The 26,767-nt window shown below is 39.1% G+C and overlaps 1 protein-coding gene across 1 annotated transcript; it reads right to left on the bottom strand.

The window, feature by feature from the left end:
* Positions 1-379: 379 nt before the first annotated feature.
* On the bottom strand, positions 380-26,303 carry xpnpep2 (X-prolyl aminopeptidase (aminopeptidase P) 2, membrane-bound). Its single transcript, XM_041796816.1, has 21 exons — positions 26,103-26,303; positions 25,420-25,481; positions 25,025-25,135; positions 24,852-24,915; positions 20,623-20,727; positions 17,662-17,748; positions 17,347-17,490; positions 15,361-15,462; positions 14,743-14,824; positions 13,399-13,600; positions 11,734-11,823; positions 10,723-10,832; positions 10,424-10,501; positions 6,468-6,539; positions 6,313-6,373; positions 6,026-6,095; positions 5,748-5,852; positions 4,153-4,212; positions 3,972-4,048; positions 3,775-3,864; positions 380-856 (listed from the first exon to the last, which is right to left on the bottom strand). The coding sequence occupies exons 1-21, from the start codon at positions 26,149-26,151 to the stop codon at positions 656-658; spliced, it is 2,022 nt and encodes a 673-aa protein (XP_041652750.1). The 5' UTR covers positions 26,152-26,303; the 3' UTR covers positions 380-655.
* Between the last annotated feature and the right edge of the window lie 464 nt (positions 26,304-26,767).

Below are 26,767 nucleotides of genomic sequence, written 5' to 3'. Positions count from 1 at the left end.
TTTCTGGGCAACAGCTCCTCACATAAAGCAGAAAAAAAAATTCAAATGTGTTATTGTTGTTTTATCCCCTTAGCAGTACACCTCTATAAGGTAAAACCCCCCATATCAGCAGATAGCTTAGCACTATCAATTTCTAATCAATGTCACCCTGCTTTCTAAGCTACCGAAAACGTGCTGTCATTTGGAATGAAGAGACAAAGCACAAATGTAGCAATCTAGGACAAAAGAAATCTTTTAAGCTCGGGGTCTTACATTAAAAACTCTTCATCAATAAATCCACTCACCTGTCAGACCTTTTTATTCCAGGTGTCAATTAATTAGTTTTATGATGTTGTGATGTCAAAATAACAGCCCCATGACTCCAGTCCAGGACTTTGTTTTAAGGAGTGTTACTTTAATAAAATAGAAATTATATCAGCTGGTTATACAAATCTCCAATTAAAAACCAAAGACATCAATGAATCACACACAGGAAAATTTAAAACTTCCTACACAATATCAGTCACTTTTCTTCATAATTAAATAATTTAAATAATCCAACAAATGCATCCTTTCATTTAAAAAAGGCTAAACTGAAGTGCATCCTGGTAAAGCTGCTCATCAGAGACTGCATAGGAGGAGTATTAGAGTCCAGGCTGGAGCAGAGGGATGGAGCTCAGTTGATGTTGTGGAGTAGAGTGATCGTCAGGGCTATGAGGGTCAGAGAGGAGGAGTAGACAGAAGCAGACGATCCAGATGCACTGAAGGGCTCTGTGTTTTTCAGCATCCAGTCCTTTTCCTCAGGCAGTTTTTGTTTGTCCAGCTCAGGACCCAGCACCTTCCGGATTGTCTCGTAGTAATTATTCAGCCATTGAAGCTTGAGGTGGGGAAAAAGATCGCTTTTAATCAATTAAAAAAGGGCAACTGGTGTTAAAGAAGAAATTTAAGAATATGCATGACATGCATTTAGTTTTCATCATTCTTGTTTGAGATCAAATATGGTGTTCCTCGGGGGTTTGTCTAAGGCCCTTTTGTTCTCCGTATTCTAATCGAAGAAAAAAAGTGCTTTTTTCTTTTTTTAAGAAGTCCAAACTCAAAATATTTTTTTCAAATGTATTCAAGTGTCAGATTATTGGATCTTATTTAGCAATATCACCCTAAGATTTTTCTTAAATTAGTTCTTAAGAAAGTTTCCAAGAGAAACTTCTTAAAGTGCTTCACACTTGTGTTGTTAAGATAATGAATGCTTGTAAACTGGAAGGGCATGCACATTTCTCCTAAGCAGCCTAAAGAAAAATCCCTTCTATGCCCGTATAAGAGCATGAGACTGCAGGGCAGTGGGCAAGCACAGCAGGCACACAGGAATGAGAGAAGTAACAAGACATCACTAATGTTCAAATGAAAATAAACCATATTCACAATACTTTGAAATAATTCCAAAGCTCTAAAGAGGATTTAGCGCTACTCCAAATGACACAAGATTTAGATAAGTTAAAAATCTAATCAAGCACTTTTATTTCTTCAAAGTGAGTATGATTCCATTAAAACATAAATTATCTAAAACCCCATGTTTAAAAATGATAGAGCATGATTTAACCACATCTAAATCAACGTTAGTGTTAAGGCCGGCTCAGACTACACGAATCCAGCCAGATTTAAGCCCGACTGCGACGTCACAGCTTGTCGTCAAAACTGGGGCCTGATTTTGAGAGTCGGGAACGTCAAACCGTCTTGTAATGTGACATAATTAACGACACGTTCAAGACTCCATTCCTCAGGATCACGATTCAACAAGACTAGCATGTCAGAATTATTCGTTGTCTAGTTTGACACCCTGACCTGACGTCAACGACGTGAATCCTGACGTCTAACAATAGAACATTTGCTCTTTATTTTTGCATCATCATTTACAAGATTTACCACTTTAATCCCCTTTTATTTCCTAAAACTATGTGAATTTTGTTTATTTTCACGTTATCACATGCATACCTTAAGATCTATCTGAATGAGAGCCAGTCCATATTGTCCTACTCTTGATACATCCATACTTATTATCCATAATCCAATCCATCATTGCTCCTTATTTAAATTTTTTGAGCAAAAGACCGCTACAATCACACAGAGCGCTCCTGTTGTAAAGTGATTGACACTCTTTGGCCCGCCACCCAACAACCTGTGAACTTGCACTCAGTCACGGAGACGGTGGTGACGTCAGCATATGCTGAGCTGTCTGGATCGGTCTGGATCACTCTTGTAGCGTGGCCAGGCTGTCGGCCAAGATGGGACAAGATTTTGGTCGCAAAGTCTGACATGGTGCTGTCGTGAACGACCAAAAAAACCATGTAGTCTGAGCCGGCCTTTAGTTCATGCAGGACACAGTAGCCATACGCCCAGCTGTGATCAGCTGATGGCCAGCTGATTCCAATTATCGCCTCCCAGCTCCCACAGCCAAGCACAGCTCTTTCTCTCAACACAGCAGTGTATTAAAATATGACATACTTCTCACTAATCCCTGCTTACATTATTACTAATGCATCACGCTGCTGCTGCTGTTAGCAGAGCATAACCTCCTCCACCCTAGCCTCCTCCTTTATCGTATAAAGCTTATTGTACCCTCATATTCAGATTCATGCTACTAAGGATTAACTGCTTTTGAACACATTTTATTGTATTCAATACACATTGTCATAAATAAATAAAACTACATATCCATTTTGCAATAAAATGGTTAATTGAATGATGAGACAGTTCCTGAATGAGCTGCTTGTGTGTGGAAATAGATTTTACTGTGTTAATTAAGTGTCGAATGGTAAATTTCCTACATATGTGTTAAATTTATATTCATTGTTTAACCTTTTTCAGCTAAGATCTAACACTGCATGTTTAAATTAATACTTAAGTCATTTACTTATACTGTACTTATACATATTTAATTGTATGAAAGTGTTGAATTAATAAAAATGCAGTAAACTGGATTTAAAATCTATTTTTATTGTGCCATTGTTAATCAAATATGTTTGAGGACACATAAAGACTTTATCCTGTCATATCAGAACTGAAATGTTGGTCAGAGTGCTATGGAGCGTTCTTGGATTTTGTTCTTAGTTAAGAACAAATCGTAGATACTTTTAGAAAATGTTAGTGAATGTCAAAATCATCTTAAAACTGTGTACGAGAGTTCTAAGATGAAAATTCTTCCTTATGTTGGCTGGTATACTGATTATATTGATATTGAATAAATGTGTTAAAACCGAAAAGAGCAAAAGAAAACTGAACAATTCCTGAATCAACAGGATTAGACACTTTCCATCTGATTTGTTTGCGGTTTTAGTTCTTTAAATTTTTCCCTAACAGATTAATGAACTGGAACTGAAGTCTTACAGTCACAAGGAACTGAGGGATTTCCTTTTCAGTTAAACTCTATTCTCTGTGGATAAAAGAAAGTAAACAGAGAGGTAGATTTCACACGTGGTTTTGTTTTCTCGAACACTGTTTTGATCACTGAGCTGCAGAGAAGCTTCAACCTGAAGACTGAAAGGGGATTTCATGAGGAAATCAGTTTCAAGATGGAGAGTAAGAAGCTTGTTTAATGTCATATACACAACTGTGGTTCACAACTTTGAACAGGAAACTTTCCGTATCTGCGGGGGAGTAACCATACATTGTAGATTGCTACTTGGTATTTAGTTAGGACTTTTGAACACCACCTTTTACAAAGAATGTGCTGAATTTCCTGAAACTCCTTTACATGAATTCCAAAGAGAAGCTGATAATGCATCACATACGATTCGTTACCTGCTGTGAGCTGAGGAGAGACGTGTCGATCAGTTTTCTGTCATAGGGGACCAGTGACACAGTGTCAAAAGTCAGGTAGTTATGACCATACTGAGGGAGGAAAATGAAGAAATATCAATGTTTATATCCAGCAGAATCATACACAACCCTGTGCAGTCATCTGTGTCTGTGTCTGAGATCATCCTCTCTGTCCCTACCTTTGTCTGTGCAGGTACAACCACAGCAATGTCCTCAATCCTGATCCCAAAGTCATTCTCCTTGTAGTATCCAGGTTCTTAAAGAAATGTTATCAGCTTAGGGTTTGATTAGGAAATGGAGTGTAACTTTCTCTTAAATCCATGATTTAAATTTATTTTGAAAAACAACCAAAGATCTTACCTATAGATGTGAACATGCCTGATCTGAACCCGATGTTGTTGCCCTGAAAGCCAACTGGCCCTGGAAAGTTTTCCAAATGCAAAACACAGATTATTCCAGAGAATGCAATTTGGAAAATGGACACAAATCTGTGTTGTAAAAAAATATGATAATAACTTCATTACCAATATTTCCCTTTTTAAGATTAAAGTGAATCTTGTTTAATGAAAAATATTAACTCATTTTGAATTTAATGGCAGAGAGGAATGTTGTCCCATTGTTGTATGATGTTGGATTCTAGTGGCTCAAGAGTCCTGGGTCTTCATTGCCAGAATTTTCATTTTGTGATGCTCCAAATGTTTTCTTTGATAAAATGTCTAGGCTGCAGGCAGGCCAGTTCAGTACCTGGACTCTTCTACTGTGAAGCCATGCTGTTGTGATTGATGTGGTATGTGGTTTAGCATTGCCTTGCTGAAATATAGAAGGTCTTCCCTGAAATGTTGCTTTAAAACCTCTGTAGACTTTTCAGCATTGATTGTGTCTTTCCAGAGGTGGAAACTGCCCACGCTATAGATACTAATGCAACCCAATACCATCAGAGATGCAGGCTTTTGAACTTTGTTGATAACAAGCTGGATGGTCCCTCTCCTCTTTAGTCCACAGGACATGGTATCTGTGGTTTCCAAAAAGAATTTCACGTTTTTGATTCATCTGACCACAGAACAGTTTTCCATTTGCCTTAGCTTTTTAATGAGCTTCGGCCCAGAGAAAATAGCTGTTCACATATGGCTTTTTATTTGCATGATATCGCTTTAACTTGCATTTGTGGACATCATGGCTAACTGTGTCGACGGGCAGTGATTTCTGGAAGTGTTCCTGAGTCCGTGCAGTGATTACCAATACAGAATCATTTCTGTTTTTAATGTAGTGCCACCTGAGGGACTCAAGATCATGAGCATCCAGTACTGACCATCAGCCTTGACCCTTGCACAGACATTTCTCCAGATTCTCTGAATCGTTTTTTTGAAGATATTATTGACTGTAGATGGTGGAAGATTCAAAGTCTTTGCAATTTTATGATGAGGAATATTTTTCTGAATTTTTTCCACAATTTTAGACGCAGTCACTCTCTTAAACTCATGTTAAGTCACTCAGTCATGTTACTGACCTGCTGCCAATTAACTTAATTAGTTGCAAGAAGCTCATCCAGCTTTTTTTCATCAGTACCAATTACTTTTCCAGTCTTTTGTTGTCCGTTCCCTACTTTTTAGAGATGTGTTGCTGCCATCAACTTGAAAATTAGCTAATAATTTAATAAAATGGTAAAATATCTCAACACCTGGTATAGTGTTTGAGTTCTATTGTGAAAAAATATGGGTTAATGAGATTTGCAAATCATTGCATTTTGTTATCATTTACATTCTAAAAGTGTTCCAACTTTTTTGGAAATGGGGTTGTATAATTGGACAATCTCTCTGGCTTATCTTTAAAATTTTAAAACAGTAGGGTGGACTTCTACTAGAATGTGTTTCTTATAAGTCAATAAAGATAAAAAAAAAACTGAGATTCAGTTTCATATTTGGTTGTAAAGCCTGGAAATGAAAACAGGAACTTACACTCATGAACACCAAAATAGTTTCCAACACCATGACCTGTGCCATGGCCATAGTTCAGGCCCACTTCCCACAATGCCCTGCGGCCCAGCATCTCCATGTTTACACCTGTGGGTTAAAACAAACAAAATCCAATAAAGAGTGATTCAGTCTCACTCTGCCACTAAAGTTACTGAAATAATCCACTCAAAAATGCTCACTAACACTGAAAAGTGGGGAAATGGAGCTCTCTGGTGGTAAATCTTTGTAAGTTAAACATGCATGTTTATATCTATTCCCACCTCTTGTTCCTGAGGGGAAGATGGTTCGTGATATTTCAATGTTTCCCATGAGCACTCGAGTGAAGGCCTCCTGTGAAGCAAAAAATGAGCATTTGGTTTAATACTGGATGTTTTCCAATAAAAAATTACAGCCTAAATATGATGCACTTTCTCACTTATTAAATTCAATTCAACCCAGTGGGGTCTAATTGATGAGTCTCATGGAAAATTAATCCACAACTCTGTCGCGGATTAGTCATGTCTTGTGTTTTAAATTGTAAATATCCTTTCAAACATGACGCTGTTACCTTTTGCATGGCAGTTGGGGTTCCCCAATGAACAGTTCGAGTGATGTCAGTGGTCCCGTCTCTGATGGCAGTGAGAGACACGGTGACTCATTTTGAAACCATTTAACATGATGTGAAACCAGAGAGCTTATAAGATGAGTCTGTTTTTTACTCACAGATACTGGCCGCCAGAGTCGATCAGGTACATCTCATCAACCGTCAACTTCCGGCTAGTTTCCTTTGTAGGGCTAAGCACAGTAAACAGGAAATGGCCACAACTATCAACAACTCTCTGATAAACATCTTCATGACTAAAGATCATTTTAGGTCACATTTCAAAGCTCAAGTAAGGGATTATTAAGCCTAATACCAAGAGGAACATCTCTGTGATTGGGTTTTTAATTTGGTGTTAACAGCCTGAAGTTCTCCAAACTAGTAATGCCTGAGGGCTCTGCAAACTAAGCTGTACAGGTACAGCTCAGTTTGCAGAGCAGAGGATGGTAAACAGAGGTAAAAGTACTGGATGCAGGTTTGATTCTGCTCTGATCTTGGATTCTCTAATCTAAGAGCACTTATTTGACTTATACTGTGGCGTGACAGCTAGACTACCCGACATTATGCAGCAGGTCCAGTCGGTGCTCTGAGATTGATTTACACATGTACTGACAAATCAGGAGTGAGCTTTGATATGCAGATTGTTAGTTATGTTTCTCATTGGACAAATTGGGCAAATACAAAGAGACTGTTGCAGGCATGGTGCATGCAGCAATGTTTTGGTATTTCCCTATTTCCACTGGCTAAAATTGGGACGGGGTTGTTCAAAGACGGAACATATTGGAATCATATAGATTTTGTTGGGACACAAAGCATATGAACAGGACTGTCTCGGGTAAATCGGGACGTATGTTCACCCTAGCCTCGCATGCTACTTTAAATTATGAGCAGTACAATACAGAACACACCTTGTTGTAAAGTTACCTTACTTTTTGTTGACTTTGTAACGCTCCTTTCACAGTCCATAAAACTGGCTAAAAGTTGATATTTACATTTAAATTTCTTTAATTTGGTATTTATTTTTGTTAAGAAGCTTTATGTCAACTCTACTAGCGTTTCAAGTGCATTCATGGGGTTTCATCTTATTTCAGTCAGGAACACTCTCATCATACATGCAAAATGCAAAATGGATATACAGTTTAACTTTGCAGAGAAGGCTCTGCGCTAAAGAACAAGTTACAAGCTGTCTGACTAGGTTAGTCAGACAGCATGCTTTGACTATCCAGGGAGTGCAAAGTTAAAAACCTCCATACCGGAAGACACATTAATGACAATGTGTACTGAATATGATAAAATTAGATCAAAAGCAATTAAAACATAGTAGCAAGAATCTCAATATGAGCGTGCAACAAGCTTTATCCTATAAAGGAGGTGGCTGGGGTGGAGGAGGATAAGCTTTGCCAGTAGCAGCAGCGTGGTACATCAGCATTAATACAAGCAGGAATCAGTTAGAAGCACTTAATTAAATACACCGCTGTGTTGAGAGAAAGAGCTGTAATTAATGGGAATGGGAGGCAATAACTGGGATCATCTGACCATCAGCTGATCTCAGCTGGGCTTACAACTACTGTGTCCTGACAGTAGTCAGGTTAGGCTAAGTTTGATCCATTTTAAACAAGATACAAATTTAATCCAAGCAAAATGAACAACATGTTGCAGCATGGGATTGTGTAACATTATTGGTAAGATGACATTACTGACAATAAGAGAACTAGTTTTGTCTTAACAATGTTACCTAAATGTTACTCAGGTCATAAGAAACTAGCTAACATTATTTAGCTAGCTTTTTTGTATTTCCTCCCTCTGGTGTCCCTGAAGCCTTCAGCAAACCCTGTACCCCACCTATTCCCTGGTTCTGTTCAAAACAATCTGTTTATTCACTTGTTTTGTGTTGTATTTAGTGGAAAATAAAGACAAGATTGGAAATAGAGTTTGTGAATTTAATGTGGGATCAGACTTTTGGGAAACAAGTGCTTTGCATGATAAAACAGTTATATAAAAAACAAAACAAAACAAAACAAAACAAACAACCCCCTTCAAGTTAACTTTAAATTCCAGCCTATCAAAGTCCCGTTACCTCAAGCAACTTAAAAGCAATGTTCATTGACTTTGCTGGGTGGCGCTGTTGCAAAAAACGTGGGTCCAGGTTCTACAGTCCTGAATCTATAGTCCATCTCAACCTGCTGTAACTTGTTTAACTGCAATGCTCCTCCTCTTCGCTGGGTGGCGCTGTTGTGACAAGACATTGGTCCTGGTTCTACGGTCCTGAAACTGCTGCCTGCAAACTTGCAGGTAGGGAATATTGTCGGTCATAGGCACATGTATTTGCATTCATTCTCACCACAAAGAAAGGGGGGAAACAAGTTTTTCATTTCCCTGGTTTTCTTTGTTTCCCATCTTTTCAAATATTTTGGATGCAGTATTTTTTGTGTTTGTTGGATGGATTTCAGTGAAAAGCTCATAAGACAAGAGAGAGAAGGAGGATGAAGGTCTCCAGTCTCATTTAAAGATGGGTCATCACAGTTTTATGGTCAGCATCTTAAACTCTTACGCTACAACGGTGACCCCTCTCAGTCCTTTTCTTTTTTTTAACTCTTTTTGCAGACCTCAGCCCTGATTTTAATCATCCTTATAATGTAGTGTTGAGTTTTAAACACTGAATATAAGTGCTGGTGTTTATCATGACAACAGAGCAGGTCTGAGTGCAACAGCATGTCTCTTTTTTAAGCATTAGTAGAAGAATAGAGGTCTGTCGTATGGAGGAGCTGGCTACAGCTGAGTTTGGACCCCGAGTAAAAAATGGCCAATTGTTTTTAGAAGGAGTTAAGTGTTGCTGTGTTGCCTGTTGTTTGTGGATGCAATCTTTGTGAGGTGTCATCTTTCAAGTCACACTTGTCTGAACACATCACCTCAAAACGACATCACAAAATTTTTAAGCCTTATATTACAGCTTGTAAACATTAACATTAAGCTTCATTCACTTGGAGTGGGGAGATTTTAACCTCCTTTATTTCATCTCCTGACCTCAAATGCCTGTTCCTGCTCCATGTCATTTTGATTACGCGGGAACAATCTCATGAGAGAAGTTATGAAAGGGCTTTCTGGCAGAAAGTACATTTTTCCTGTTACTGGTTTTAACTTGGTTTTCCCAGGAGGGCCATCGAGGCAGAGACATCAGTCTAAGAGACCAAAGTTTGAAGAAAGAAAGACAGAGTGAACTGGCATGATGCCTGATAAGAGAAAAAGCTCAGTGATAGTTGACAGAAAAACAGAGAGAATGACACGCTAAAACTTTAGAGGGTAAGAACTGCATAGAAAAACAATTCATGCCTTTTGTTGCTTTGAAACTTAAAACTCAGATCCTTTAGAAGTTCTTAGTATTAATTTTAAGGTAAACTAATTAAAAAGAAGAGTGGTGTTGTGAGCATTTTATGCACTTTTCATACTTTTTTATCAGCTATCGTGTATTTTTATCTGATCTTGTTATCTCCAGCTCAGCGCCAACAGTAAGTGTAAAATACACAGTTTACACGCCAGATCCACCAGATGGCTTCCTTTTGACCATATTTGGCAAATAGATAAAAAACATGTTCAACATGCAAAGAATAATAAAGCATTAAAATCCACGTTGCTGCTAATCGTTGACTTTTCCTAGGCTGTAATAACTCAACACAAAAACGTTTACTTTGAATGCAGTGTATTGAAAACAATTCATTTTTCTTTTTTTAAAGATTTATTTTTGGCATTTTTGCCTTTATTTGATAGGACAGTGGATAGAGTTGGAAGCAGGGAAGAGAGCGGGGAGAGACATGCAGGAAATGGTGCCATGGGCCGGATTCGAACCCCAGTCGCCTGCGTATATGGCGCGTGCCTTAACTACTCGACTACTGGCGCGCCAAATAATTCTTTTTTTTTGTTGAATTTTTCATCGAAAAAAACCCCCAAAACAAAACATAGTGGCAATATGACCAAAAACTGGCATCAAAGGATTAAAATCATGCTAATGATGGAGATTTAGAAAAAAAAAATTGGTGCACTAATGGAGGACCTTAAGAGGTATTATCTGAACTAGTCTCACCTGTAATGGGCGAGTGCGGCATTGGGTCCACTTGCAGAGATCGTCTCAAAACTTGGGCCTCTGCTGTCCTTCTGTTTGCTGTAATCGTGTTAACACTCTATTAAAAACAGGTCTAAAACATGTGCATTTCTAAAAATGTCAATCTCTAGTGTCTATTATCAAACTTTTTTTTCACTGACTTTCAGGCCTTGGTCTTGTTATTCACCTTATAAGACATTTTCTAGGCACTAATATTTACTCTAGCTTGTCATTGAAGTACCAGACCCCCGTTAATAGCTATTCTCACTTCCTGCACTCACCTGCGACACATATCGACATATTCTGAAGCAGTCAGCTCAGTCTCCTTTCCCTGAGGCACTGCCTTCTCTAGCCACATTAACAGCTGGATGACTGCGACTGCATCTCTCACCTGCACAAAGAAATAGAGACAGGACAGTCACTTCTTATCACGAGAACACAAAAACTACAAGCTGACATTTTACATTACAATGTTGTGATGTTATTTAGATTTGTGTGAGCAGGGTAATAAATGTGTCAGGGTCTGTGTTCACTGAAACTCTAAATGAGAACGATTCATAACTGTCAGAGTGAGGACTTAGAAATTAACACCTGGAATCATAATAGTCTCACATCAATGGTTTAAGCTGGAACTGGTGTTGCAAATGTTGCTTTTTACAAACCTGATTCCAAAAAAGTATGGGCACTGTGTGAACTGTAAATTAAAACAGAATGCAATTTGACAAGTTGCATTAGTGCCTATGGCGTGGGCAGCTTACACATCTGGAAAGGCTCTATAAATGCTGACAAGGAGAAAGAGGTTTTAGAGTGACATATACTCCCATCCAGGCAACGTCTCTTTCAAGGAAAGCCTTGACTTTTTCAGGAAGACAATGCTAAACCACATACCGCTTCCATCACAACAGCACGGCTTCACAGTAGAAGAGTCTGGGTGCTGAACCGGCCTGCCTGTAATCCAGACCTTTCACCAACAGAAAACATTTGGAGCATAAAATAAAAAATCCTGCAAAGAAGTCCCAGGACTGTTGAGCAGCTAGAACCCTACATCAGAGAAGAACGGGACAACATCCCTCTCCCAAAGCTCCAGCAGCTGGTCTCCTCACTTCCCAGATGTTTACAGACTGTTGTTAAAAGAAGGGAGGATGCTACACAATGGTAAACATGGCACTGTGTACACAGTGCTCCAACTCTTTTGAAATTTGGGTTGTACTGTACATAAAAAGGTGTGTACCTATCATCTCATAATATGTTTTTGTGCACTTGTTGTACACATCTGTGTACTGATGACATACGTGAGCGTCCCTTAAGACCTGCTGCTCCGTCTCATCTTTTATGGCTTTAGTCGTCAGCACAGGGGAATAGGAGCTGGTCAGCAGTTTTTCCTGTAAGAAGCAAAAAAAGTTAAGAAATAGAAAAAATACTCTCCCTTGTTAACAATTAGCCCTGGGCAAACACTGTACTCTTCATAAAACTTCACAGAAACAGGGAATACCTCTCTACATTGAAAATGTAACTGTTCTTTATACCTGTTTACCTATAAACCAGCCAGGGCTGTAAAAAAAAAAAAAATAACATTTTAAATTTTGAATCTGTCATCCTTTATTCACATTTTAAAACTACACTATTTTGCATTCAAAACTGTATTCAGGTTATTTTGTTTTTTCTACTCTCTAACTAAGGGTAATTGACTTCCTGTTTGGAGACCTTCTTTTATAGTTTAAATGAAGATTTTAATATGAACTTCACTATGAAAAAGGAACTTGTTATGGATTGAAAAAGGAAAAAGGAAACAGTAAAAAGGAAAATGTTTGATGACAGAAGTGTAGATGACTTCTGACTTGTCTACTGAGCAGTCTGAGTTTTGTTTTAAGTGAAATGAGACATTTAGGAGCAGTGGAGGACTAAGTTTATATGATTGTCGCTGCAGGAAGACAATGATATGGCTTAGCCAAAGTGGACTAAAAGGGACAGTATATCGTGATTAATTGCAATTTTAAAAAATGCACTAATTGTGGACCTTGCCTCTATCATAGGAATGTAAATAGCCATCTAGTCATTGGAAATGTTAATTTCACAAATTAACAAAGAAAATTAGGGATTTAGAAAAAATATATGAATATTTGAATTATCTTTCTGCATTCACTTAATCCGCATCACTTGATTTTCTCTACTTTTTAGCCAAGTGTCACTACTGATATGTGCTTAATAAGATGACACCTGGGCTCTTAATCCCAAAGGGGAATAACTCACTGATTTGTTAAGGTGGATTTAGTACAAATAACAAAAAAACAACAGTTTTATCACTGACAAGTTTTAGATCATTGTAGGAGAACCAGGATTTGATATCTAGAAGACAATCAAAGAGGGAGCTAGGTGGACTTAAGTTTGGTGGACCTGTAGAGCTGGGTGTCATCTGCAAAGCAATGGAAGATAAATCTATGGCAGATATGGCCTAGAGGAAGTAAACAGATGCTGAACAGAAGAAGTCCCAGGCAAGGAGAATAAGACAGGAAATGGTGCCAAAAGGTGCACTCAGATCAAGGAGGATGAGAAATCTGATTCTTATTACGAATGTAAAAGCTAGTTGATAAAGAACTGACACAAAAACCCAGAAGTGACATGTTTTTCATTTTTTCTATAAAATGTGTCCTTAGCGTAGAGCTGAGGAAGAGAGTTTGATTCACCACAGGTCTTGGTTTTCACATTACACAAACTCATTTGATCTGAGGCTTATATAAAGATATTGATTAGTGGAGCTGTAACAACTTGGATTACATCCACAACTCATGTCCAGAATATTTATTCAGCCAACAAGTCATGACTCACTGCAGCTAATCCTGCACAATGAAAGCAAATAATAATACTGTATTCACTCAGTGCTGGGTATCAAAGATACACAAACTGAGACAAAAATATGCAGTTCACTGAACATAGATTTAACAGGAATATCTACATACCTCTGGTGTAATAAGCTCATAGAGTGCATAGTTTGTGTATTCTGTGCCGATCCACACTTTAACACCAGGCTGGGACACATAGTTAATCAGAATATCTCGGACTGTGTCGTACTGTTTCAGCTGCACGCAGAGGGGTCCTTCACAGGATGTGTTCAGGTACACCTTCAGTTCCTCTGTTACTCTGTGCGTGTGCACAAACAGCCTAAAATGCGGTAGAAGAGAAAGATATGGATCATAGAGGTGGTTTATATGAAACACAGATGTTCAGTGATTCTCATCAGCTGAGTCAGGACCCAAAGATTAGAAAGAGTACCTGGAAAAAGAAAGTACATCCTCACTGGTGCCTTAATGTAAAAAAATGCAACAAAAATGCCTTCAGGGGTTTTCTTTAAGTGAAAAAAACTCTTTGATGCCCTCTGGGTAGACAAGGCATTTTTAAGGAAAACTACCTTAAGAGACATTTTTTGTGTGCTAACTCCTCTGTTTTGTAAGTCGTCTTTTTTTTTTTTTTTTTGTTGTGAACCTTAGGAAGTTAACTGTTGGAGTGTCGTCCTTTTTTGGTTCTTTTAAGATTTGACAAAGTGCCATTGGTACCCCCTTGATGGACAAAATTTGATAAAGCTTCCTTTTTGGCGCCCTGTCAGTGGATGAAAAATGATAAATTCGTCTCCAGGATGCCCCTCTTTTGGACAACATAAGATTAAGTGCCTGCTAGAGCCTTGGTTCCCAACCTGGGGTCTGGAACTCCCTTGGTGGGGCGCTGGAAATGTCAAGGGGGTACGAGGCTGTGTCTGCTCTGAAGTTGTTAAAATTAGACTTACAAATATTAACTAAAATCATGATATAGCATTTAAAAAAAACAGAAAAAAGTAATTCATACAATGGTCTTTTCGTAAGAAGATTTGTGTTTGGGGCTATTTAAACAAACAAACAAACAAAAAAAACAGTTCATGTTGATTTCCATTTGACTGAAATGTATCGCTATTTTCTATTTTTTTTGTGTCAGTCCTGGTTGAATAGTTAATACTTACTCTGCTATCTGTTCTATTTCAGAGAGGTAGCAGGTAAAATCACGACAACAATGTGTATTCTTAACCAGAGTTTCTAACTATTTCACTATAAATAAATGACAACTTTTTGTACACTGGTGCCCCCGCACATACAGCCAGTGACCTTATTTCAATTATGATTATTATTATGGCCCTAAACATCCTGAGCCCACCACTGAGGCAGTAGATCCTGAGACTAGACCAGCTGAGAACCACTGCTTAAATTCCTGTAAATCTGTACAGCTACAACGAAGAAAAAGAAGAATCATATGTCAAACCAATATAACGGACTCACCAGATCTGATCCATTGTAAGCAGGGTGTAGGAGTAGAAGAAGGGGTTGTATGGGATGTCATTGCCACGCAGGTTAAACAGCCCTACAAATAAAAATAAACAAAACCTCTGCCAGTAAACAGCAGCTCATAGATTTAAACACATGATTTATATCATGATACTGTTTACATATCAGTGTCTTCAGTATGTGATTTGTTCTGCATCCTTGCTATTAAAAACAGACTCAGTAATTTAGAATTAGGAAGTAAGGTGAGGTCTGCCCCTCAGGAGACGGATGCTTTGATTCATTCAGGAAGATTTTGAAATAACACCCATACTAAACAAGAATTATGGTAGCTGTCACAACTAATGGATTAATTATTTTACCAAATATAAAATGACTTTAGTTTCATTTTTTGATTATTTTTATGTTGTTTTTTTCCCCTTTCCATTCATTTTAAACTAAAAACTTTTAAACTGAAACTGAAAAAACCTTTTCTGGGATCAAACTAGAAACTGCACAGAAGTCAAACATCCATTTCCAGCAAAGTCACAAGTTATTTTGTATCAGTCTTTCTGAATTAGCATGTTTGATTCTAGAAAAGTCTGAGCTGGTGAACATAAAAGTACAGTTACTTACAGGCTGTTTCATCCAGCGCTGAAAGCAGAAGAGCTGTCGGTTCGTACAGATTCTCCTTCATCTGATTCCTTATGTCTGTCACTTTCATTTGCCAGGACCTTTCTGTAAACATTTAAACATTTCATTTTTCATTACATCAAGTGACAACAAAGAAGTCATGCTCCGTGTGACTGGACAGAGCATGAAGCTGCATGCCTCAGGAGAGCTTTTCTTTGTCATTAGCTTATTAGAAACTTAAGGGTAAAGGTGGGGCTGACCAAAACAGAAAATCTCTTTAATTTCAGTTTGGTTCCTTAAGATGCTACAAAACTTCTGTAGGCACGGTCAGTCACATTATGATTGACATTTTCCTGGCTCAGCATTCAGCAGTGGTGCAGATGACAATCAAAATAGTACGGCCATATGTAAGTCTTCAGAGAAGAAAAACCATTTTAACATAAGTGACATAAACTTTTCACACAATGATGACAAAAAAACTGGAAGCAGTTGGCATACACCTAATAACCTAAAAACATAAATACCGAATTGAAGGCCAACAGTTCTAGCACTGCTAACTTTAGCCACATTCTGCAAACCAACTTCTCCTCTTCACAGTGTAAAATTGTTTTACAGAATGTTTTAACTTGACTTTACTCTGTAGAGAAATGTAATTATAATTTACTGAATGGGAAATATTTCATTACTTGATGTGTGTTTGCCACCAAGGCTAACATTAGCCAATGTTAATTTGTTGCATAGGTTATAAGATTTAAAGTTATTTCTGAGACATGAAAAAAAGTAGGTACATGTATGGAAGCCCCAGGCTGACACTTGTCAGTATAGGGATACTCATTTCTCATGAAATGAAGCTCAGCGTTAGTTCATGCAGGACATGATAGTCATATGCCCAGATGTGATCAGCTGACAACCACCTGATCCCAATTATCGCCTTCCAGGTCCCACAGCCAATCACAGCTTGTTCTCTCAACACAGCGGTTTATCTAAATATGACATACTTCTCACTAATCCCTGCTTGCATTAATGCTGATGTACCGCACTGCTACTGGAAAAGCTTAACCTCCTCCACCCCAGCCTCCTCCTTTATAGCATAAAGCTTGTTTATAGCATCTTTTGAGAGGAGCCTTCTCCACCAATTAAAACTGTAGATCTATTTTGCAATAAAATGGTGAAATGTATGACTAGATTGTTCTGGAATAAAATCTATTTGGTTATGATGGTTTCTAAGAATTCTCAGAATCATTATGCTGAGATTAAAACACTGGTATTACCATAATACTGTGTTAATTTCAGTAGTTTTCTCGAGATCTGGACATATTTTCCCCCCAGTCTTGGACACCAAAGCCATTACCCATGATAATAAGACAGTCTTGTGGCAACCTTGAAAACAATGCAATTGGCTCATCCCTATGGTTGACCAGAGCCCCCAGTGTCCACACAAATGAGGGAAGCTTTGCCTATTTCTGTGTTTGACTTGTGCTTTTGTAACTCTGGAGATAAGAGATAAATACATTAAGGAAATAACCAAAAAGACATTAGAATAAAAAAGCATGGCTCATTGTCCACTCAGGGCCTCTGTTAAGAAAACCTTTAATAGCACAGGGTAAAGGTAGATGTGGGTCCTGCCCACAATAAAACACTGATTATAATGCCTTTGTTCCTCATTGTAGTCAAATACAAACACATATAGACACACATTGGATTTATGATATGCCCCATTTGCTCCATTAGTCTGTTCTCTGACCATAAAGACTAATAATGAGGGCCCTGACCACTTCCTTTCAGTCTACTTTTCCATCTCTTTACCATGATCTGTTTTGATCTGCCATAAAAGTCATAAAAACATGACCAGGCTGTTTATGGCTGTGTTTGTGGAGCCTCTTATCTCTGTGTGTTTGCAGGTATTTATCTGCACATCGATAACGAGTTAAAGGGCACTAAACATGCAAACTGGAGGGTGGAAAAGCACAGACACATCTAGAAACATACGTATGACTCTGTCGGGCAGGCGGGTGATATTATCAGGAGGGATGGGCGGTCTGTTTGTCCACACTTGGTCGACCAGGTTAGTGGGGATGGACTTGAGGGTGCGATTACTTGACTCCAGATTCATGTTGTAGTTCTCCTGAGTTTCTAATGGAGGAAACAGTGGATGATTACACACAGAGAAGCAGATCAATCTCAAGTAAACAGTCTGTGTGGCATCTGTGCAGAGCCTCCATCGATAATTTTTCCATCTTCTTGAGTGAGTGTTTCATTGATGTTAACCTGGACTGACAGGCGGGATGGAGAGGAGAGACTTACGGAGGGAGAAGAGGAAGGGGTCAAAGCCGATCTCGCCGCCTGGTGGAACCTCAGAGATGAGCCACTCAGCGATACTGATGATGGACACTGGAGAACATCACAAATGACATACCGCAGTCAAAATATTACTGAATTTAGAAGAAGTGACACAATAAATAAATCCAGCCTGTCCTATCACGGAGTACATTTTTGCAATGACAGTTCTGTTTATAATCAAGTGTATTGTCTAAGTGAGCTCAAACTGCTTTGTAGTGATATGTGGTTCTCAACTGGTGGGTCATGGCCCAAAAATGGGTCCTGGAGCTGTTTTCAGTGGGTCCCTAGTGTGTGCCTGGAAAAAATGAGACAAAAAGTTTATAAAGTACTGAAGCCCTTAATAGACATACACCACATGGACGAAAGTATTTGGCCACACCTGTTAATTATTGAATTCAGGTGTTTCAATGAGGCCAATTGCCACAGGTGAATAAAATGAAACACCTAGCCATGAAGTCTCGGTTTGCAAACATTTATGATAGAAAATAGGTCTTTCTGAAGAGCTCAGTGACTTCAAGTGTGGTACTGTGATGGATGCCACCTGTGCAATAAGACAGTTTTGATATTTCCTCCCTGCAGCATATTTCACAGTCTACAGTTTATACAGTTTGTATAAAAGAAGTAGAAGCGTTTAGGAATAACAGCAATTCAGCCACAAAGCAGAAGACCATGCAAAATCACAGTGCAGGGTCAACAACTGCTAAGCTGCATAAAAGTTGCCAATGCTCTGCTGATTCCAGCACTGAGGAGTTCTGAACTTCCACTGGCATTAATATGAGCACAAAAAAAACATGTGCAGCTTCATGAATGGGTTCCCACAGCCAAACAGCTGCATGCAAGCCTCTCATCAACAAGTCTCATACCAAGTGTCAGATGGAGATGGTGTAAAGCACACCAACACTGGACTGTGAAGCAGTTAAGAACGTTTTCTTCCTGACTGCACTGTGCCACCTGTGAAGTTTGGTGGAGAAGGGATAATGGTATGGGACTGTTTTTAAGGGTTTAGGCTAGACCCCTTAACTCCAGTGAAGGCCAATCTCACTGCTTCAGCATACCTACACATTCTGGACAGTGCTATGCTTCCAACTGTGTGGCAACAGTTTGGGGAAGGCCCTTTTTTCCACCAACATGACTTCCTCAGTGCACACAGCAAGGACTATACAGAAATGGTATGATGAGTTTGGTGTGGAAGAACTTAACTGGCCTGCACAGAGCCCTGAACTGGATCGGAGATTGTGAGCTAGTGCCTGACCTCATAAATTCTCTACAGAATGAATGGGCACAGAAACACTCTGAAATCTTAAGGAAAGCTTTCCCAGAAGAGTGGAGGCTGTTGTAGCTGCAAAAGGGGGCCAACTCCATGTCAAAGTATATGTATTTGAATATAACGTCATAACAGTTCTTGATGGCATAATGGTCAGGTGGCCAAATACTTTTGTCCATATAGTGTTTTAATCCATAATTCACTTGTTTTTATGTCTGGATGATAAAAAGAAGCAGACAGTGGCTTTGTCTCTCTCAAAGCAGCCACAGGTCAATCCCTCCTGTTTGTATCACGATGCCAAAGTTCAGTAAAGTATCTGATGATAGATATGGTTTATTACAGCCTAGTCTGTCACAGCAAAAGCCTCATATGCTAACCATTGCAGACTTTTATTTTGAAGAGCAACATCAGGAAATGGAGTGCTTCCAGCAGCAACCTAACAACAAAGACATCTCATAAACGTATAGAGACATAACTTCACACAACTCTGAAAATGTGATATTAGGAATACCTGCAGAGTTAAATATAGGATGAGAAAATGAAGCTGAGACTTTTTAGCTCTAAACTGTCTGCCTCTTGTGACATAAATGTGATTGTTTCACTGGTGATTCCTTCATTCAGGTTGAAACCTTTTTTTTCAAATCTTAGAAGACTGTGTTTTTCATGAGTGGGCGTGGCTTTGGCACATTCAACCGACACGCCCACAGCATTCTAGTGCTGATATTACTGCCTCATTTTACATGATTTTGAAGCTTGATTTTATAAACTTAGAGATGTTTTTCATGACTGAAATTTAGCCTGGTGGTTCATAAAAAAGTGGCCTGTCATACAGAAAAACTAATATTCAGTTTTATAATCACTTCACAGGGACTTTAACACTCTAACATAACACATATATTGCAAACTTAGATGGAAACTCAGAAGTTGTGTTTGGAAACCACTCATCTCAGTGCTGTGAACATCTAAAGCATTAGTAATTATATGCAATGCCCCCTTGAAAAACATGCAACATCTGTCATCCTGCAACATCCTGCTGTTCAATTAGCATCTTGAGCCGTCACCCGTCTGGGGGATGAATATCTTGACAAACAGGAAGTGTCAACAAACACCTTCTTCAACCATCTTAGTGAACAATGCCTGAGAGAATCAAGCCTTTGTTGTACATAAAAAGTCTTTTTCTTCTCATGAATCTGGAGCAAAAACACAGATGCTTTGTTTGTAGTTTGGTTTCATATATATCTATCAATTTTGACACTAAGTAGATGATGAATGTTCAATAGTCAATGTGTATGTTTGATAACAAAAGCTGCTGCTTTTTGTGCTTTCCAAATATGTGAGCTTCAGCATTCCATTAGGAAGGTAGCATCAGCCAAATGTTGATAAAAACAACATTTTTAATTTTAGATTAGCTTGTGGAATATTTCAACATGTTATCAAAATGTTTTAACATCCTGTTCAGTATTCCAAGAATTTTTCAGACAAAACATGGAGTATTTTTAGTTGTTAGTCTGAGGCTTATTTTTATAATGTGAATCCTGTAATTGTGGGTGCAGCATGTCAGGGTATTTTTACAGTAGACAATCACATCCAGAAATATTTCCCCAGCCTCTATATGTAGTATGCTGTTGTCATAACAAGTGGACTCAGCGTTAACCCCCTACCATCTTTCTCCAGCTCCCAGTTGCAGTCCAGCTGTCTCTCGGCCTGGACCCAGTAGCGGCTGTCAGTCCACAGGGCAGCCCTGGTCGGGGTGACTATGGCGGTTCCTGGGGAGGGGCGGGAGAGCAGCTGTGTTATAAACAAGGGCAGCAATTACAGTGAATGACTAATATCTATATGCAGAGCAGATGAAAACATGACAGATAATGGATGATTTTGTTCTGAAGAAGCCTTTTAGAGGAGAGATGAAATGTGTCACCTACTTTCACTCTACTCATCTTTACATTTTCTACTTCGAGTGTGCCGTTTTCCTGATTCAGTAATTGTAAGTGCACTGTAAACTCTGATAAGTTCATAAAACTCAACATATTAACAGTAATCAATTACTTTTAAAAAATCAATGTACTCAATGAAAAAAGTATTTTCTAAAAGACATTTTAAGGCTCTGTTCACACTGCAATGTTTTCAGGTGTAAATGAAAAACTTTTGTAGCGTTTTAGCTGTCCATTTACACAGGAACGGCGTTTTGGTGCCTGAAAATGGAACAATTTGGAAACAGGTTCCAGAGTCAAAGTTTTTCAAAATGCCCCTGTCTCCGTCTCTGTGTAAACAGGGAAAACGACGGTTTCTGAAAATGCACATGCACATTACGGCTGTAGTCAGTTGTCAAGCGTGAGTGTCGCAGCACTCTGAACTGAGCTATGGCAGCTTGAGCAATGCCGTCTTCAGCTTGTGAAGTTACAGACAGCTGGAATTAGAAAGGGGCAAACAATCTCGTTTGGAGGGCTATCAATGCCAGTTTCTTTAGTCTTAAAGTCATGCTATTCTTTTGGTAAATAATTACATCTACTTTTTACTGATCATCATGACAATCCCCGTCATCACCATCGTAGCACGGCGGAGAAATCCCAAGGCTCATGTTAACACAAAAATAGCTTCGCAAGACCAGTCTTGTTATAATGTAGAAAAAAGCTGAGAATAATTAATTTTCCACGGACAAATTCAGCCCCTACAGCCTTTCATTTCTCGTGGATTTTCGCATAAAGCACAGCGCTGCTCATGAGCGTAGCTGGTGCCCTTTAAGATCTATTTCCCAATTTTTTAAAAATGTATCTGCTTTCTGGAAATCAGTTAGCCTTTATCTTTTTTCTTAAAGTTTTAACATGGAACCATCAGCCCGTAGACTCTCCTGTCTGCTCCTCCACTGGCTGAACATCATTGCGCAGCTGATGGAAACAGGATTAAAGCTTCTGTGTTAGGGTTAAAAAAGATAGTTAATCACTTCAAAGAAGCAGATAAGATCGAAGAAGGGGAAATAGAAATATCGTTCTAAAAAGGCTTTCTTTTTCCTGTTGTGCTTAAGCAGGAAGTGCTGCACTTTCTGAGAAAATCCATGAGCAATTAAAGGCTGTAGGAGAAAACATTGTCTGTGAAATCTGAAACCATCTTAGTGGATATCTCATTATAACAAGACTGGTCTAGCAAAACATTTTTATACGGAAGAGTATTGGGGCCACTGAAAAAAAAAAAATTTTTGAGACGAATTTTTTTTTTTCACTTGTGAGAAAAAAGTCAGAATTCTGAGATTAAAGTCAGAATTCTGAGATTAAAGTCAGAATTCTGAGAAAAAAAGTCAGAATTCTGAGATTAAAGTCAGAATTCTGAGAAAAAAAGTCAGAATTCTGAGATTAAAGTCAGAATTCTGACTTTATTCTTCAAATGAAAAAAAAGTCTCAAATTTTTTTTTTTCAGAATTCTGAGATTAAACTCAGAATTCTGACTTTTTTCTCAGAATTCTGACTTTAATCTCAGAATCCTGACTTTAATCTCAGAATGCTGACTTTAAACTCAGAATTCTGACTTTAATCTCAGAATTCTGACTTTTTTCTTACAAGTGAAAAAAAAAAATTTGTCTCAAATTTTTTTTTTCAGTGGCCCTAATACTCTTCCGTATTTTTTATGTTTATATATGCCTGAAATTTTGCTGCTGTGCTACAATGGTGAAGAGGAGGAGGATTAAGTGATGAATTAATCTCCTGCACCCATATATGATAAAAATGTTACATGTTATCAAAACACATGAAAAACAGTGAATATGCAGTCCTGTCCCTGTTGTAGAGACACTTTATTTGCAGTAAATCACTTGACGACAGCGTTTTAGTGTTCCTGCATTCTCATGTAGAGGGAGATTGTTTTCAAAACGTTGCTGTCTAAATGTAGCACTATTTAAAAATGAAAACAGAAAACAAAGACCTCTTTAAGTCAGCAACTTTGCTTGTGTTGAGAAAGTGTTTAAAGGGATACTTTGGGATTTTTTAAGTAGGGTCGTATGAGGTACTTGGCTATAGTAGTGGCATTAGCCTCCAGGGATTTCTGTGAAAGTTAATCCTGTGATCATTATGAGCTCAAAGAGATCCAGGGCATAGTGGCTACAAATGGGAACGTTCCATCCATGTGGTTTAACGAGTTTTATGTAAAAATGGGCCAAGAAAATATGTTGGCTCGCCTGTACGCTAACCTGACACGCAAGATGGATTTGTGTCAATCATCCATCTGGTAAACTGCTCATAGACAGCGTTTGGGAAAGGGCAGAGGCTTTGAAAAAACCCGGAGGGTGACTGGAGGAAAGTTTTGTCTGTAACATCTTTATGGGCCAATCAGAGCAACAAAACACATGACGTAGCCGCTACCAAGGAGTAAACTCCATAGAGAACTGCATAACGCGAAACATGGCAATGGTAGACACGTCAGTACATGACTTTTGTCGTTTTTGAAAAGAAAACAACTCAGTGCTGTTCTTTATAAGAAACGCTGTCAGGTTCTGATTAAACTGGTGCTTTAGCAGCAGCCACGCCAATGTCTTTCGCCATAATTGCACCAGTCTCCTGCTGCTTGCTTACATCTCAACTCCGCTGCACCTGTAAGTACTGCCCCTCGTCGTTGATTGGTCCTGTCACTTTCTAACTGGGTCCAAACAGTTCAGATGGGAGCTATGCAAGATGGATTCACCAGTCAGAAACACGGAAACGGGCATATCTATCTGCTTTGCAAGGTTACCTATACGCTGTGTCGAAAACGTAAAAAGCACTTCATTTACAAAAAAACCTTCTGTGTCAGGCACTAATTTACGATGCAGCTTTCAGCATTATGTCTCCTTCCACACACTGTTATCCTCTGATCCGCTGTGTGGGTCTGTTAGCTTTTATAGGGATAATTAAACCACACCTTGCACCTAGCAGATGGAAAGTCAGCAGGCAGAAAGAGCGAGCAGAGAAACTTCATTTGAAATTTTTGAGCATTAACAACCCTGAATTACCTGGTGGTGTAGGTGTGGAAAATGTGAATCCATCCTCAGCTGATGGTCAGCTGTTTTCAATTATTGCCTTCCAACTCCCACAGCCAATCACAGCTCTTTCTCTCATCCCTTTGGTGTATTTAAATACGACCTCCTTCTCACTAATCCCTGCTTGCATTAATGCTGATGCATCACACGGCCGCAGCTGCCGGCAAAGCTTAACCTCCTCCACCCCAGCCTCCTCCTTTATAGCATAAAGCTGGTGCACCCTCATATTCAGAATCATGCTGCTATGGATTTATTAATTTTGAACTAATTCTACTGTATTCAGTATACACTGTCATAAATATATCCATCCACATGGAGGATTCTGGCCATGTGCTCCCAAAAAAGTCAAAGCATGCTGCTTGACTAACCCACAGCGCATCTGTTGATTAGAGCCTTATCCACCAAGTAAAACTGCTGATCCATTTTATTAAAATATATGTCGAGTGTTCCTGACTGAGTTTTGTTTTCCCAGAAACTCTGCCGTTTCTCTTCAGTTTGGTTTAAGTTTAGCTGGATTTAAGAGCCTTTTCTTTCATTTTCATCAGTCTCTTTTCTCTATAAGTCTCCAGAAAGAGCTGAGTACAGAAATATGCATGACATTCATTCTGATCACCATTATTACACTGAAAATAGACGCCATAATTTAATGTCAAAGTTGCATGGAAAAGGGCAATGCTGATGAATGACGGGATGCAATGATGCAGTGACTGAAAGCAATAAAACTGAGTGAGCGAGGAGGAGACGGCTGTATTGTGAGGATGTGGGATGAAAGTAGAGAAGCTGCATGACCGCAGCACTCAGACGTGGGGAGTTGAGTCACTAGGAGGAGGAGGAAAAGGAGGAGGAGGAGGAGGATGAAGGAGATAAGGAGGTGGGGAAAGATTTTACCTGCGGAGCCTGTAAATCCGGTCATGAAGGCCATCCTGGCGTCACGTGGTGCGATATACTCGCTCTGATGGAAAATGAGATGGGGGTTAGCATCCCTTTCTCGCTCACATGTGCCACACATACAGACCAGGTTTAAACCCAGATGAATTAAGAATGATGGACAGCAGATGTACCAGGTGGGCATCGGTGCCAGGGATAATGTAGGCAGAGATATTCAGGGGACGCATTTGCTCTCGTAACTCCTGCAGCTGGAGGGTGGTATTTACGGCTGTGCTGGGGAGGTGCTGTTGCACACACAGAGAGAAACAGGGAGGGATAGAGAAACAGGGTGTTAAAAGTCTTGAGATTTAATTAAAACCCAAAGAACTCCTGATTCAGCACTTTCTTTATCTTCCTCTGTAATCATTAACCTCGGTGCATGAGCTGTAATCATTAACTATGACTGTATGACGCTCATGAAAAACATTTAAATGGAAGAAAGTATGTTTTTGTTGCTTTGAGGACAATTTTAAGAGTATAAATCCCAGTGATAACCCTTTTAATAATCATCAGTGCTGATTAGCCTCACCGGTGGGGAAAAGGAGCAGTTCCTCTCAGTCTGTTCGTATAAAACAGCAGCAACAGCGTGTCCTGAAAGGAGAGGAGCACAGTGACATGGAGACCTTGGAAAGTGACACTCGAGCTTAGCTATGCGAGCATGTATTTAGATCACTAAAGAGGCACTCTATTGTTTGGGGTTTATCACAAGCATCCTTCAAAAAGTGACCGCCAAAGCTGATTTAAAGCCATGCAAAACTCTGGATTTGTAAAGACAAATACTTCCAAAGTAAAGGATAAGAGCAAGTTCAAAGACCAAACATGGCAGCTGTGCAAAAATCAATCCCATAAACAGATCCCTGAAGAAGAGGTGTTACAATCAGCATGGAGAGTGACAAGACCTGCTAAAAATAACAAAGGCAGGGCATAAAAACAAAGCTTTTCAGCTTTATGCAAATAAATCATGATGAATAAACCACAGAGGGAGCAGATGGCAGTTTCTAATGCAGTCCATTTGAGCTCTAACTGCTGTTTGAGAGAGGAACCATCAAAGTGACTGAAACAAACTGTTACATCTCATCTGGTTTACCATCTTTACAGCACTCTGCAGCTGCTTTCATTGCAGTAAATAAAACGAGAATGATCAAAGTAGATCATGAGGACTTTACACTGAGCAGACACATATAGGAGCATGGATAAAGAGGAACTTCTTACCTGTTAGTGCTGCCAGAGACAGAGCAAGCAGCCAGACACAGGACGGCATGTTGGCGTGAAAAAGATCCAAACACCGAGTGGCTGCAAATCAGGTGCCCCGATGTGTTCGCGGCAAATGAAAGCGTGTGAGTGGGAGTCTGGTGAGAAATTGCGAGTAGGTGTCTGCTCGTAAATGCATGACTGTCCTTTCCCTCTCTCTCTCTCTATCCCTCCTCCTCCTCCTCCTCCTCGGCCACCGCTCACTATCTCCTCTCCCTGAAGACCATTGATAGGAATCATGTGCAGAGGCTTTTCACAAGAACTTCGGTTCTCAGAGACGTTTATTTACAACACAATGACCACTTATGTTTTTTTTTTATTTCCTCTCCCTGCATCTGTCTTAGTTTCTTTTTTTAATCTGGCACGATGCAACTCAGAGGGAAATTACCATTAAGATGCAGGGTCATCTAGCACGTGTGCATTTAAATAAAACAAAAAGCTTTTTTTCTTGAGTATTGCATTAGGATATTCAAAGCCAAGCCTGCATATAAACAGCCAAATTATGCAAAACAACAAGGATAAATCTGTTAGAATAGATTTTACAGATACAGGTTTGGATGTTTTGAATATTTACATTTTTGCACAAAAATGTGCATGAGTCTGCAAATCAACAGATTAAAAACAAG

This window comes from Cheilinus undulatus, linkage group 10 (genome assembly GCF_018320785.1).
Source record: "Cheilinus undulatus linkage group 10, ASM1832078v1, whole genome shotgun sequence".
Taxonomy (NCBI): Eukaryota; Metazoa; Chordata; class Actinopteri; order Labriformes; family Labridae; genus Cheilinus; species Cheilinus undulatus.
This window is presented reverse-complemented; position numbering and strand designations above follow the sequence as displayed.

Bases quoted from the DNA above. Each gene is read 5' to 3' on its own strand.
- xpnpep2 (XM_041796816.1), bottom strand. From the start codon at position 26,151: ATGCCGTCCTGTGTCTGGCTGCTTGCTCTGTCTCTGGCAGCACTAACA. The intron at 25,136-25,419 runs GTGAGGCTAATC...TGTGTGCAACAG, and splicing joins ACTGCTCCTTTTCCCCACCG to CACCTCCCCAGCACAGCCGT. The intron at 6,540-10,423 runs GTGAGACTAGTT...TACTGTGCTTAG, and splicing joins GCCGCACTCGCCCATTACAG to CCCTACAAAGGAAACTAGCC.